The 15,314-nt window shown below is 38.4% G+C and overlaps 1 protein-coding gene across 1 annotated transcript; it reads left to right on the forward strand.

The window, feature by feature from the left end:
- The first annotated feature begins 10,308 nt into the window (after nt 1-10,308).
- LOC108175938 (vomeronasal type-1 receptor 4-like) lies at nt 10,309-11,564 on the forward strand. Its single transcript, XM_070063140.1, has one exon. It carries the CDS (start codon nt 10,367-10,369, stop codon nt 11,294-11,296), a length of 930 nt encoding a protein of 309 aa, XP_069919241.1. The 5' UTR covers nt 10,309-10,366; the 3' UTR covers nt 11,297-11,564.
- Nucleotides 11,565-15,314: the final 3,750 nt, after the last annotated feature.

Below are 15,314 nucleotides of genomic sequence, written 5' to 3' on the forward strand. Positions count from 1 at the left end.
AAACTCTTTGCCTGTGCCAATATCTTGAAGGGTTTCGCCAATGTTCTCTAATAACTTCATGGTGTCAGGTCGTAGATTTAGGTCTTTAATACACGTTGAGTGGATTTTTGTGTAAGGTGTAAGGTAGGGGTCTTGCTTCATGCTTCTGCACGTGGAAATACAGTTTTCCCAGCACCACTTATTGAATAGACTGTCCTTGCTCCAGGAATTGGTTTTAGATCCTTGATCAAATATAAGTTGGCTGTAGATGTTTGGGTTGATTTCTGGAGTTTCAATTCAGTCACATTGGTCTATCCATCTGTTTCTGTACCAGTACCATGCTGTTTTGATAACAACTGCCCTGTAGGATGTCCTGAAATCTGGTATTGTGATGCCTCCGGCTTTGTATTTGTTGTACAAGAATGCTTTAGCTATTCGAGGTCTCTTTTGCCTCCATATGAATTTCAGCATCATTTTTTCTAGATCTGCGAAGAATGTCTTTGGTATCCTGATTGGAATTGCATTGAATCTATAAATTGCTTTTGGGAGAATGGACATTTTGATGATGTTGATTCTTCCAATCCATGAGCATGGAAGATTTTTCCATTTCTTGGTATCCTCTTCTATTTCTTTCTTTAAGGTTTTGTAATTTTCATCGTAGAGATCTTTAACGTCCTTGGTTAAGTTTATTCCAAGGTATTTGATTGTTTTTGTAGCTATTGTGAATGGGATTGATCTTAGCAGTTCTTTCTCAGCCATGGCATTGCTTGCGTATACAAAGGCTGTTGATTTTTGTGCATTGATTTTATATCCTGCCACTTTGCCAAACTCTTCTATGAGTTCCAATAGTCTCTTAGTAGAGTTCTTTGGATCCTCTAAGTAAAGAATCATATCGTCTGCAAAGAGGGATAGTTTGAGTTCTTCCTTCCCAATTTGTATCCCTTTGATTTCTTTTTCTTGTCTGATGGCTCTGGCTAAAACTTCCAGAACTATGTTAAATAGAAGTGGTGAGAGTGGTCATCCCTGTCTGGTGCCAGATCTCAGTGGAAATGCTTCCAACTTTGCCCCATTCAATAGGATGCTGGCTGTGGGTTTTTCATAAATTGCTTTGATTATATTGAGGAATGTTCCTTTTATACCCAATTTGCTTAGAGTTTTCATCATGAAAGGGTGTTGAATTTTATCAAATGCTTTCTCTGCATCTATTGAGATAATCATATGGTTTTTCTTCTGCAGTCTGTTAATGTGGTGAATCACATTGATTGATTTGTGAATGTTGAACCATCCCTGCATACCAGGGATAAATCCCACTTGGTCTGGGTGGATGATCTTTCTGATGTGTTGTTGTATTCTATTGGCGAGAATTTTATTGAGGATTTTTGCGTCTATGTTCATCAGGGATATTGGTCTATAATTGTCTTCAGTGCTGCATCTTTCTCTGGCTTAGGGATTAAGGTGATGCTGGCTTCATAGAAAGAATTTGGGAGGATTCCCTCTTTTTCAATTGTTCTGAATAGTTTGAGAAGAAATGGGATTAGTTCTTTAAATGTCTGGTAGAATTCAGCAGTGAATCCATCTGGTCCTGGGCTTTTCTTTGTTGGGAGGGCCTTTATTACTGTTTCAATTTCTGTTTCAGTTATGGGTCTATTTAGGTTTTCTATGTCTTCATGGTTCAATTTTGTTAGATTGCATGTGTCCAGGAATCTATCCATTTCTGATAGATTTTCCTGTTTGCTGGCATACAAGTCCGTGTAGTAATTTCTGATGATTCTTTTTATTTCTGTGGTGTCTGTTCTTACGTTTCCTTTTTCATCTCTGATTTTATTGATTTGGGTCTTTTCTTTTTTTAGTTAGTTGGGCCAATGGGGTGTCAATTTTGTTTATTTTTCAAAAAACCAGGTCCTCACTTGGCTGATTTTTTGTAATTTTTTTTTGATTCAATCCTGTTAATTTCTTCTCTGATTTTAATTATTTCTCTTCTCCTACTAGATTTGGGTTTGGTTTGCTGCAGTTTTTCTAGGTCCTTGAGATGCACTGAAAGCTCATTTATTTGGTACCTTTCCAATTTCTTGATATAGGCACCTATTGATATAAACTTGCCTCTCCATACTGCTTTTGCTGTATCCCATAAGTTTTGATATGTTGTGTTGTTATCCTTATTTACTACCAGAAAGTTTTTGATTTCTCTTTTGATTTCTTGAATGACCCATTGTTCATTCAGGAGCATGTTGTTCAGTCTCCATGTGTTTGCATGCTTTCTTGGGTTTCCTGTGTTGCTAATTTCCAGCTTCATTCCGCTGTGGTCTGAGAAGCTGCATGGTATGATTCTAATTCTTTTAAATTTGCTGAGACTTGCTTTATGGCCTAGTATGTGATCAATCCTAGAGAAGGTTCCATGCACTGCTGAGAAGAATGTGAAGTCTTTATATGTAGGATTGAAAGTTCTGTAGATATCTGTTCGATCCATTTGGGCAATAGTGTTGATTAAATCTGCTATTTCCTTGTTGATCTTCTGTCCGGATGATCTATCTATTTCTGAGAGTGGAGTATTGAAGTGCCCCAGTACTATTGTATTGGAATCTAATTCTCCCTTTAAGTCCCTTAACATATCTTTTAAACAGACATGTGCCCTGTAATTAGGTGCATATACATTTATAATAGTTACATCTTCCTGTTGAATTGAACCCTTAATCATTATATAGTGTCCCTCTTTGTCTCTCTTAACAGTTTTTGTATTAAACTTTATTTTGTCTGATATTAATATGGCTACACCTGCTTCTTTTTGGTTTCTGTTGGCATGGAATATCTTTTTCCAACCTTTCACTTTCAGTCTGCATGCATCTTTGTTAGAGAGATGTGTTTCCTGTAGGCAACAAATAGTTGGGTGTTGTTCCTTGAGCCAATCAACCAATCGGTGTCTTTTAACTGAAGAGTTAAGTCCATTAACGTTTAATGTGACTATTGATAAGTAGTGACTTTGCCCTGCCATTTTCCCGGAGATATTTTCTAGTATATGCTTTGAGCTTCCCATGCTCTTTTACTGATAGGTTTTCTTCCTTTCCCTTCTTTCATATTGATGGCCGAATTTCTGTGTTTCTGAGTGTAGCACATCTTTAAGTATCTTTTGCAGGGCTGGACGAGTGGTCACAAAGTCTTTCAATTTCTGTTTGCTATGAAAGGTCTTTATTTCACCTTCATTCACAAATGAGAGCTTAGCAGGATATAATATTCTGGGCTGGCAATTTTTCTCTCTTAGCACCTGTGCTATGTCTCGCCATTCCCTCCTAGCCTGTAGTGTTTCTGATGAGAAATCTGCTGTGAGTCTAATTGGAGATCCTCTGAGAGTAATCTAACATTTCTCTCTTGCACATTTTAGGATCTTTTCTTTATGTTTCACTGTGGTAAGTTTAATTACCACGTGTCGTGGTGAGGATCTCTTTTGGTCATGTTTATTGGGGGTTCTATGAGTTCAGGAAAAGTGACTTCTGACAAAAGTGACCATGTCAGCACTTGGTCTTAAAGCTTCCTCCAACCAGAACTGTGAGAAATATATGTCTTCTATTTAAGTCACGCAGCGAATGGTATTCTATCATGGCAGCTCATTGAATTAAGCCACCACTTAGAAACCTCTGCTCTGATAACTAATTTCACAGCCTGGCATTTCAAAAGATTTCCCAAAAATATATTTTGTTCACTTTAATCATTTGTGCATATTAAGAAATTTAGTGTTATCCCATTGGAATTAGGAAAATCTCCATGTATATGTTTATACATATCCTTATTTTAATGGAAAGTAATATCCCAGGCTATAAATTCAACATTAAACTGATAATTTGTGTTTTGATATTGAAAAATTATTTTATACATTGAAAGATATGAAAAGAAATTAGTAGGCAACAAAATTGAGATTATTGGAAATGAGATAATTTCTATATATATATCAATTTTAACTACTTCTTGACAAACAATACCTGTGTATGTTATGAATTTATTGGGTACAATGTCATATTTGACTAAATGCTTATGTTGTGAAATGATTACATCAAACCAATGAACAAACCCATCACCTCACAAACTTATCATTTTTGCAGTGAAAACCTTTAAAAGATACTTCTTTACTAATGATCTAAGCAAGTGTTTTTGAAATTCCAGTGTATAAAGAAGTAATCTGGATACTTGTGATATGTAGAATATGATCATTCCTGGTGGAGGTAGAGCCTGAATTTCTGTATTTTTTAACTTCCTGGGGACTCCTCAGGGTCAGTGGATCACATGGGGAGGAGAAGGGTTTAAAGAACTGGAGTAAGACAATTTCCACACTCCCACAGAAAATCAGAAAACACTAACGAAAAGAATTAAAGCAGACACACATAAATGAAAAGATATTCTAAAATTCCAGGATTTGAAAAACTAATGCTTTTAAATGAACATATCACCACATAATCTATAGATTCAATTCAATCCATGTCCAAATCCCAATGATATGCTTTACAGAAGCAAACAAAAATCCTAACATTTATGCAGGACAGCAAGAATCATGAAGAGCCGAAACAATATTGAGAAAGAGGAACAAACCTGGAAGTCCTACATTCCCTGATGTAAAATATATTACAAAGCCAGGGTATTCAAACAGTAGGGTACTGGGAAAGTCAGACACACACACTTTGTAGGAACTTAATCAGTAGTTCTGAAAGAAACCCATCATTTGTGATCCATTCATTTCAGCAACAGTACCAAGCATGCACAATGGGGTAAGGAGAGTCCCTTCAGTAAAGGGTGCTGAGAAAACTAGAGATGTGCATGTAAAATGATGAACTGTACCCATAACATGCCATAACCATACCAGCTCAAAGTGAATTAGAAACTTAATTTTAACACCTCAAATTAATGTTGGCAGAGAGGCAGCTAATGAGGAGGAGCTGAGGTCACCAGCCCCTCCCTGCAGCCTCTCATGTACTGTCCAGCTCCCCACCCCTTTCCATGTGGTGGAAAAGTGAAACCCCTGCAGAATCACTGCAGAGAACAGGCGGCAGATAAAACTAACGAACATGACTGCAGGCTGCAGCCTGTGGTGCCCCCTTTACATGCTCACTCTTTACATGCTCACTGTAATACAATTCCCATGGCTGACCCTCCTACTCCCATTGCATACCTGATGCATGACTTCTCTGAAGTTCAAACAAAATCTTGCCTCTCTTGATAAACACTTAAATCTTATGTTAGAATTCCCTCTAGTGTCAGAGACAAGAACCTAGATCCCGCTACCTCACAACAAAACCTAATAAAATTCCTAGATGAAAACTTGAGAAAAGCTGTGACACTGGTCTTGCCAATGATTATTTTTTTGTGTGTGGATTTGATATCATAAGCAATGAAAACTGCAATAACAAAATATCAATTAGAGAGTTTCAGCACAACAAAAATAATCAATATAATGTGAATAATGGAATTGGAGGAAATATATGCAAATTTTATGTTTATATTTTAAAGTCCAAAACATCTAAAGAATATCTACAGCTCAATGTTAAAATAACAAATATCTTGCTTCAAAAATGAGCAAAGAACCTGAACAGACATTTTTCCAACACGACATCCAAATGACCAACAGGTTCATGAAAAGGCGCTCAAATTTAATAATCATCAGGGACATGGAAATTGAAACCACAACTGAGACATTACCACAGACTTTATACGACAGCTGTTACTGAGTGAGAACAAGAGAGTGAGAAACAGAAAAAGAGGAAAGCAAAGATAACTGCTAGGGAGAATTTGGAAAAAATGAGTTACCGTACATGGTTGTGAGAATGTTAACTTGATGAAATATTATGGAAAAAAACACAGCAGCTCCTTAAAAATTAAAAAAAAGGAATTATCAGATGAGCCAGTAATCCCACTTCTGGGTGTACAGGAAAAGGACATAAAATGAGGATTTGAAGTCTTAATCAGCACTCATGCTCATGACTGCACGTTCACAATATCCAAGACATGGAAGCCATATAAATACCCATTTTCAAGTGAATTGATAGATTGAGATGTGTAACACATTAGAATACTATTTTTACTTTAAAAAGAGGGAAATCTTTGAATTTACAATGTGGATGAACATGAAGGACTCTGTGAAAGTAAAATAAGCCAGAAATGCATGGACATTTACTACATTATCCCACTTACTTACGAGAGGAATCTAAATAATAAATTCAAAAAGTGGCGAGTACAGTGGTGGCTGTCAGGAGCTGTGGAGTGAGGAAAATGGCAGGGATTCATCACATTATTAAATGTCTCGAGACATTTAATTAATTATCAAATTATTTAATTAATTATTAAATGTCTCAAGACATTTAATATGCAAGATGAAAAAGCCTGGAATTCTGCCATCCAGCACAGTGACTCCGGCCAACAATGTGGTATTCTATATTGAAGTCATTAATAAGTGGGTAGAACTTCTGTGAGGTGCCCTTGCACAAATACAGACATAATAACAACAATTAAAGAGACTGGAAGGAACTTTGGGGGTGAAGAATAGGTTGATGGCTTCACAGGTGCACATCTATGTCCAAGCTCATTAAACTGTATACACTATATATGTACAGCATTCTAGTGGTATGTAAAATTAGAAATGAGTCCATTTAAAAACTTCAAAGACATCAACGTTTAAAAAGCATTCTTCATGTTGAACATTCCTCAGAAAAGTGCTGTATAAAAAATAGATGCCAGCCTAGTTACAGCTGGAATGTCCCTCTGGCTAAGTGAAAATGTAGTGTAACCACATAGTAACGTCTGATGAAAGAAATCCATATACACTTCTGAATTATAAGTGAAAATTAAAAGTTTTAAATGAAATTGTTGATATACCCATAAAATACTGCCACCATTAATTTCTGTTAAGGTTGATTATAAGGTAAAAGCAAAAGATGACTGAAATTTTAAATTCCATAATGCTATTTTTAATTCTTTCTTAATAAGACAAGTGTGATACCTAAGAAATAACATATACTGTAGTACATTATATTAGTGTATTAACAGATATGTAAATGTTTATATTAAATATTATGATTCTTATTAAATATTTGATGTTTACTGTTATTTAATATTTATACAATAGTAGATATTTAGGATTTATACTTATACAATATTCTGCAAATAATGTTTAAGATAATGAGGGATTGTTATCATGCCAAATTTAGGCATTAAAAAATCTCAAGACATAAAACAGGCAGAGAACCCTGGTACCTCTGTCCATCACTGAGAAAAGGGTCCCAACCAACAGCTCAAAGCCTCCCGAAACCATGTCTCCAAATAATGACTTGGAAATTGGGAGTAATTAGGCTGTAGACCTGGGGAAAATCATGGATTTGTTTCCACTTAAAACTAAAGGATGAATTTGAATTTATGTGGCATGTTCTTGTTAATTACAAAATCAACCAAGACAATTAAAACTTAAAAAGGAAAATATAGAGATATAAAACCATGGTAACCATTCAAGTTTGTTGAATTGAGGAGGCAATATGGCTTAGCTGGTAAGGGAGTTTAAAAATCTCTTCGTTAAATAAAGGTTTCACTTATGAGGGCTCATTAACTTATTTTTTAAGAATTACTTATTTGAGAGGCACAATTACAGAGTGTGGAAGAGACAGAGAGAGGGAGATCTTCACCCATTGCTTCATTCCTGAAATGGCCATAAAGGCAGAGCTGGGCTGATCTAAAGCCAGGAGTTTCTTCTGTATCTCCCACATTAGTACAGGGACCCAATCATTTGGGTCATCTTCTGTTGCTTTCCCAGGCATATTAGCAGGGAGCTGGATTGGAAGAGGAGCAGCCAGGACATGAACCAGCACCCATAGAACATGTCAGCATCATAGGCGGAGGCTTAACATATTGAGCTATAGCACCAGCCTACATTAACTTCTGTATGTCTGTGGATATTATTTTCTTCAGCTTCCTGTATCTATTGAAGACAAGAAAGGTAAACATGGATAAAGAATGTTTTCTTATAAAACTCCCACAATCCTCTGCAATTCCAAACACACTGTCATTGTAAACAAAGCCACTGGTTTCTCATGTGTGCCGTGGTCATCAAGTTCTTCATTGAACTTTTATCTGTGAAAGCCTCTCCCAGCTGCATCCTTAACTCTGCTATGCTCATCACATCAATGATATTAAGCCTGGTGGTCTCAAGTTGGAGAGAACTCAGTCTTGTGTAGAAAGAAATCTATAAATCCCGGGAAACCCATGAGTCTCCTGCCACTCCCTCTGCTGGCAGACATCAGAATGTCCTGCTCCTTCCAGGCCAGAACCTGTCTGCCTCTAGGGAGCTGGAAAAAATTTGAGCCACAAGACTTCACATTCTCCATAGAGATGATTACTACAAAGTTCTAATTGCTTTTGGTAATGAGCAAAAGGAAAAAAAAAAGTTTTCACAAATGTTCTCAGAACCCCAACTTTATTTTCACTGCAGCTGCAGGTGAAAAGATAATTGCAGCTCTTCAGGGAGTGGAGGTGAGGTCATAGTCACACACCATTTCTAGTGCTCCAGCTAACCATCCCACCCAGTGCTGACTCTGGTGACCTTGTTGCCAACACTTGTCCAAGAGGCTGAAAGAAACTGGGGATTTCTGTTTCAGTGCGAAGGAGAGAGGCTTTAACAAGGAGGTGTCTCTGGAGTCTGGGTGAGTGATGAGGTGAGAAAGGAAATTCTCCTGTGCTTGCTCCTGGTTCTGTGCCCCAGCCTCACAGCAAGGAGGAAGGAATCTGAGATGTGTGCTGAGGTAAGAGAGGAAGACGCGGTCCTACACCCTACTCCAATCCTGGGGGCTCCTAATGTAATTCAGTATCATCCACAATGACATTGGTTCTTGGTTTTAAAGAAATAACCCTGAAATCTGGTGTTGATGTATTTAAGGACTATGGCTCCTATAAATCCTCTGTTCCATCTGCTGGATGGGAGTCATAGACTCCACTTTCAAAATTATCAGAGATGCTCATATATCTGTCATGTGCTTACGATAAAATTTGGAAATCCCTACAGGAATCTCCTACTCCTGTAAGAAACCATGGATTCCCGGGGCAGTGGCTAGAATAGCAAGGTTTTCTCTAACTGTTGTCTGAATCCTCAATGGAGTCAGTGACAGTTTCCTACTGAAAACATCCTTGGTACTGTGGAGATGGTGAGATTATGTACCCTCTTTACATAAGGGAAGACTTTTAAACCACATGAGGCATGTCCTGTAGAGATGGAAGTCACCTGGCAGCTGCCACGTATGAATGTGTCTCCCAGCGATTGTTCTGAACTGGAAATATTTTCATGTCATTCACAAGCTCCACAGTTTTAAGTGACAAACTACACAGGATTGGACACCCTAGTTATTCCATGTGGCTTACATGCTCTAGTACTGAGTAACCATCTGAAATCGTCTTTATGGAAAACTTAACCATTAATTAATGATTAGTTACAATAAAAGCATATGATATTAAAGTAGTATTTAGTTTCCAGCATACATTGCTTCATCACAGTTTCTCCTGCTCCACAATCTACAAGAGAACATGTGAGTAGCACTTAAATATCAGTTTCTGATACTAATTAAATGCATGAACTTGTTTCTTAAACAAAATTTTAAAAAGTAAGGAAATAATAAGAGACAACCACTAGAAAATAGGTCTGAAAAACAGATGAAATATACATTTTTATACAAAAGCAAACTACTGTTTCAGTTGCCTTCCAAAGAATTAATTTCATAAAATAAAATTTTCAAGGATTACATTAGAAAAATACTATAATCAGTTGATTTACATCTTCAAATGACAAAAAAATGCTTAATCAATACTTAGGTTGGCTTATGTTGTAAATCATTATATATAGAGTTAAACTTGCATTAATTGTAAAATAAATTACTTCTAGCCTATAATAAAATGACAATGTAATGAAATATGCATGAATATGTGTTATTTGAAGCTAACTATTTTCATAAGAATAGCAAGATTGTTAAAGAATCTACATTTTTTAAAGATCAACCGTGATCAACTCACCACATTACACATTAGAAAGTTAAAATTTAGAAAAAATGGCTTCTACCTAAGTGATAATATTATTTCAAATGAAATGGAGACTGCTGCCTTTCATGAAGTTATTAATACAACCAAAACTCAAAATCCAATTTCATGTACCATGTTTTGTAAGTAGCCTTAACAGTTATATACTCAATTCTTTTGAAACATAATACAAAGAAACATATTTAGCAGCTATTTCTAAGTGTGAAATGATGTAATGGAGAATAATGTGAATAGAGACTGCTGAATTTGATTGATATTAATAAATGTAACTCTTCCTTCATTTCCCATATACAGGGATCTCAGGATCAGAGACAATAGTTGGGCACTGGAAGCTGATGGGATGGTTACGAGAGACTGGACAGCAGGGATGATCTACTTATCACAGACCATTCTGGGAATCCTGGGGAATTTCTCTCTTCTTTCCCATTATCTCTGTTTCTACTTCAGACGATGTAAGTTTAGACCTACAGATCTGATCATCAAACACCTGACTGTAGCCAACTGCTTAGTGATTCTCTGTAGAGGAGTTCCCCAAACCATGGCAGCTTTGGGGATGAAGCATTTTCTCAGTGATATTGGGTGCAAGCTTGTGTTCTATGTGCACAGAGTGAGCAGGGATGTGTCCACTGGCAGCACCTGCCTCCTGAGTATAACCCAGGCCATCACCATCAGTCCTAGTAAAACTGGATGTGCCAAGTTCAAAGAAAAAGCTCCCAAGTACATTGAGCCCTGCAATATCCTCTGCTGGATGCTGAACCTGATACTAAATGTCATGGTGCCCATGTTTGTGACTTCCGGGAACAGGAGTGACAAAAACATCATAAAGAACATTGATTATGGATACTGTTATTCTTTCAAAAGAAACAGATCCTCAGAGACCCTGTATGTTTCACTGTTCTTATTCCGAGATATTTTCTTTGTGGTACTCATGGTATGGGCAAGTAGCTCCATGGTTGTCACCCTGTACAGACACAAGCAGCAGGTCCGATACATCCGTGGGACCAACATCTCCTCCAGGTCCTCCCCAGAGTCCAGAGCCACCCACAACATCCTCGTTCTGGTGAGCACCTTTGTGTCTTTGAGCACTCTCTCCTCCATCTTCCACATTTGCTTGACTGTTTTAAGCAATCCCAGTGTATGGCTGGTGAACACCTCTGCACTAATCGCTGGCAGTTTCCCCACTGTGAGTCCCTACATTCTCAGGAGCCACGACTCCAGGGAACACAGCCTCTGCTGTGCCTGCACCAGGAACACACAATCCCCAGGTTAGCTAGAGTACAAAGTTTATGAATATTCACAGTAGATTGTTCTCATTAATATTTTCATTTCATTATTTCACTAATTAATTTACTTTGTACACAACAGAACAGGAGACAGAGATAGAGCTCAACATCCCATGATTCAGACCCAAATGCCTGTAATAACTTGTCTCAGGCATAAACACTGGGAGCAAGGAACTCTATTCAGGGCTACTAAAATTAGTGTGCTGTTGTCCCTGCCTTCCATGTCTACATCAGCCACAATCCTGAGTCAGCAGCAGAGGTGGGTATTTTGCCGTGGTAACTGTGATGTTTGATGTGGCAATTTGATCTGGGATCTGAGCCAACAGGCCAAACACCTGCCATTGCAAGGGTAAGTGCTTCATGCACTAATCCATCCAGGAATGTAAGCACATTTCTGAAGTCATCCCAGTACCATAGTGTGGGTAACAAGATAGCATTGTGGCATTGGAGTAAATCTCATATTGGTGCCAGTTCATACACAGACTGCTACACTTCTGACCCAGCTCCCGGCTAATGGGCTGATAAAGCAGAGCTTGATGGCTAGAATGCTTGGGTCCCTGTCACCCATATAGGAGACCTGGATGAAGACCTGGCTCCTGGCTTCAGCTAGTCTTAGCCCTGGACATGGAATCATTTGGGTAGTAAACCAACAGATGGAATCTCTCTCTCTCTCTCTCTCTCTCTCTCTCTCTCTCTCTCTCTCCCCTCTCTGTTTTACTCCTTACCCCTAGTAACTCTGCCTTTCAAATAAATACCTGTTTTAATTTTAAAATAAAGAATTTTCTTTTAAGTAATAAATGTGAATTACTATGTAATTGTCACATTAATTCCTATATTATGGAAATGTTATTAATGTTCCTTGCTCCAAAGAAATGTGGAGATTATGGAGAGCCATGGGTGTCCCCTAAATCTGATATAATGAATTTGGATGAAATGAGCAAGTTATGAGAACATAATAAAAGCTCCTTAAGTAAAGAAATGGTAACAAGTGTTGGGAGAATTTGGAGAAACATGAATTATTGTAAATTCTGATAGAAGTATAAATTGGATGGAACCATTTGCAAAACAGCATGGCACTGGCTCAGAAATTAAAAATGGGACTATCATATGATCCTGTAACCCCACTTGTGCCTATGTAGCCAGATGAATTGAAATGAGATCTTTACTACATCTTCTAACTCATGTTTGTTACTGCATTGTTCATGATATCCATGATATGGAAGCAACCTAAGTATGTACTGACAAGTAAGTGGATAAAGATACTATGCTATATAACTGTGGAATATTATCTAGCCTTGAAAAAAGGGAATGTTAGCATTGCACCAATGTGGATGGGCATGAAGGGCACTGTGTAAGTGAAGTGAGTCAGACACAAGAAGATAGTCACTACATGATCTCACTTATATAGAACACAGAATAGTACAATCAGCAGCCGCGTGTGGTACAATGGGCGAAGCTGCTACCCATGATGCTGTCACCTTATCTTAGAGCGCTTGTTCAAGTCCCAGCTGGCCTGTTTCCAATCCAGCACCCAGCTAAAGCACCTGGTGAAGCAGGGGAAGATGGCCCTAGTACTATGTCCCTGCACCCAGGTATGAGATCCAGACAGACTTCCTGGAACCTGGCATCATCCTGGCCTAGCCCTTGCCATTGTGGCCTTTGTGGGGAGTCAATCAGTGGATTCTCTCTTTCTCTGTCGAACTCTGCCTTTCAAACAATTTAAAAAATAATAAATTCAAAGAAGCGGAGAGTACAATGGTGGTTGCAGGGCTGCAGAGAGAAGACGTTGGAAGCATGATTCACAATGTGAGAAGTTTTAAGTTTGCAAACCCAAGAAGGCCCAGAACTCTGCCATGCAGCACAATGACTGTGGCTAACAGTGCTGCACAGTGTAGTGAAAATCCTCTTCAAGGGTGACCCTTATATTAAGTGTCATTTTATAGACAGCAATAATAACAAAATGACGATAAGAAATCACAAAGATGGAATGTTGTGGGGAGCAACTTGGACTAGACTAAGTTACTGGAATTAAGACTTATTCTATGCATCTGCTCTCCCACAATATGGCGCTGGTAGAGGAGTAAACAACTTCTACACAGCTGCCTCTTGCCAACTTGAATGACCTGCAGGAGCTGATCCTGCTCCTGATTGGAGGAGAGCAGCGTACTCGGCATGTGGGTAGCAGAGTTGGGATTGGTGGAAGAGGACTATAAAGGAAGAGAGAGACAGCATGCACCAGGAACATCTAAGGGGAACATCTGGGTAACATCTGAGCAGCCTCCGAGAGAGCCAGCCAGTGGTGTGCCGCTCCCCTGCGGAAGTGGAGAAAGTGGCAGGGGGAACCGCCCTTTCACAGAGGTGGAAGGGATCAGCAGCCAACCCGGGAAGAACCAGCAGCAAACCCGGGAAGGGCCGAGCAGACGAAAGAACAATGCAGGGTCCTGTGTTGTTCCTCCACGAAGAGGGGGAGCGACAGAATGTAGTTTTGGAAATGATGGACATATTTTTTCAGTGCTGTGTTCATGGGTGTGTGTTTCTCTCCAAGTCTGTCAGGCTGTGTCTGCTTTATGTGAACAGCATTCTGTATGTTTGTTCAATTTTAATGTGTCAACTTAAGAAGTTAAAAAGGAGTAAAAACTGAAAAGCTTTCATTAAGTGGAACATTCCTTCAGGCTGGTTGTTTTGCACAATGAGTAAAGCTGCCTGCAGTGCCAGCATCCCATATGGACTCTGGTATGAATCTTGGCTGCTCCAATTCAGATCCAGCTCCTGGCCACCACCTGGGAAAGCAATGGAAGATGACCCAAGTGTTTGGGGACCTGAACCCAGGTGGAAGAATCAGAAGCAGCTCCGCTCCTGGCTTTGGTCTGGCCCAGCTGTGGCTATGGCAGCCATTTGGAGAGTGCATCAGCAGACAGAAGATCTTGTTCTGTCTCCCCCTGCCTCTCTGTAACTCTGACTTTCAAACAGATAAATAAATCTTTTTTAAAAAAGGCCACAGCAGAGAGCTGGATTGGAGTGGAGCAGATATGAGATGCCAGCACTGCAGGAGGTGGCTTTAACTGCTAGGCCATAGCACCAGATTCAATAAATAAATCTTTAAAAAATTTTAAAAAAAGGAAATAGGTGTCACCATAATTACATCAGTAATGTTCCTTTTGCTGGGTAATGTTATATATGATAGAAGTAACACCCAAGGGAAAATACATAGAGTGATTTTATCAATGAAAAGAAATTTATTTAAAATGTTCAATATATCCATAAACTATTACCACCTTTATTTGTTGTAAAGTTGATGATTAGGAAAAAGAGTATTTAAATTTTAAATTCTACAATTCTATGCTTGATTCTGTTCATAAAGAAATTACTGTTTACTTAATACCAAAATCTGTTATTTTTATCATGTCAGGTTTGGGGCAGAAAAAGGCCCCAGAAATTTGAAAAATCCAGCAGGGAATCCTGGAAGCTCTGTCCATCACTGAGCACATGGTATCAACCAACCATCTTTGGGCTGTCCAATACCACAATTCTAAAGTCTGACTTGGAAATTGAGGAGAATTAGATAGCAGACTTGGGAAAATGGTGCATTTCTTTGTACTAAATTTCTTTTTTTATTTCTAATTTTTCTTTTTAAAAATCTTTTATTTAATGAATGCATTTTTCATAGATACAACTTCAGGAATATAGTGATTCTTTCCCTCATACCCACCCTCCCACCCGACTTCCTCATTAATCACAAAGTCAATCAAGATTACAAGCAATAAGCAAATATGGGAAAGCAGAAAATAATAGTTACTCTTCAGGTCTCCAGTTCAGTTCTCATCTCAGAAGATGACTTATGTAGTAATTAAGGGAGTATTAGATGCTGTCTGCTAAATCAGGGTTTCACTTCTGAGGGTCATAACCTTCTGTGTATCCACTGATGCAATTCTCTTTAGCTTCTGAGTCCACTGGAGATGAGAAAGAAGGGTGCAAACTCGTAAGGAATGCTTTCGTATAAAATCC

This window comes from Oryctolagus cuniculus, chromosome 18, assembly GCF_964237555.1.
Source record: "Oryctolagus cuniculus chromosome 18, mOryCun1.1, whole genome shotgun sequence".
Lineage (NCBI taxonomy): Eukaryota > Metazoa > Chordata > Mammalia > Lagomorpha > Leporidae > Oryctolagus > Oryctolagus cuniculus.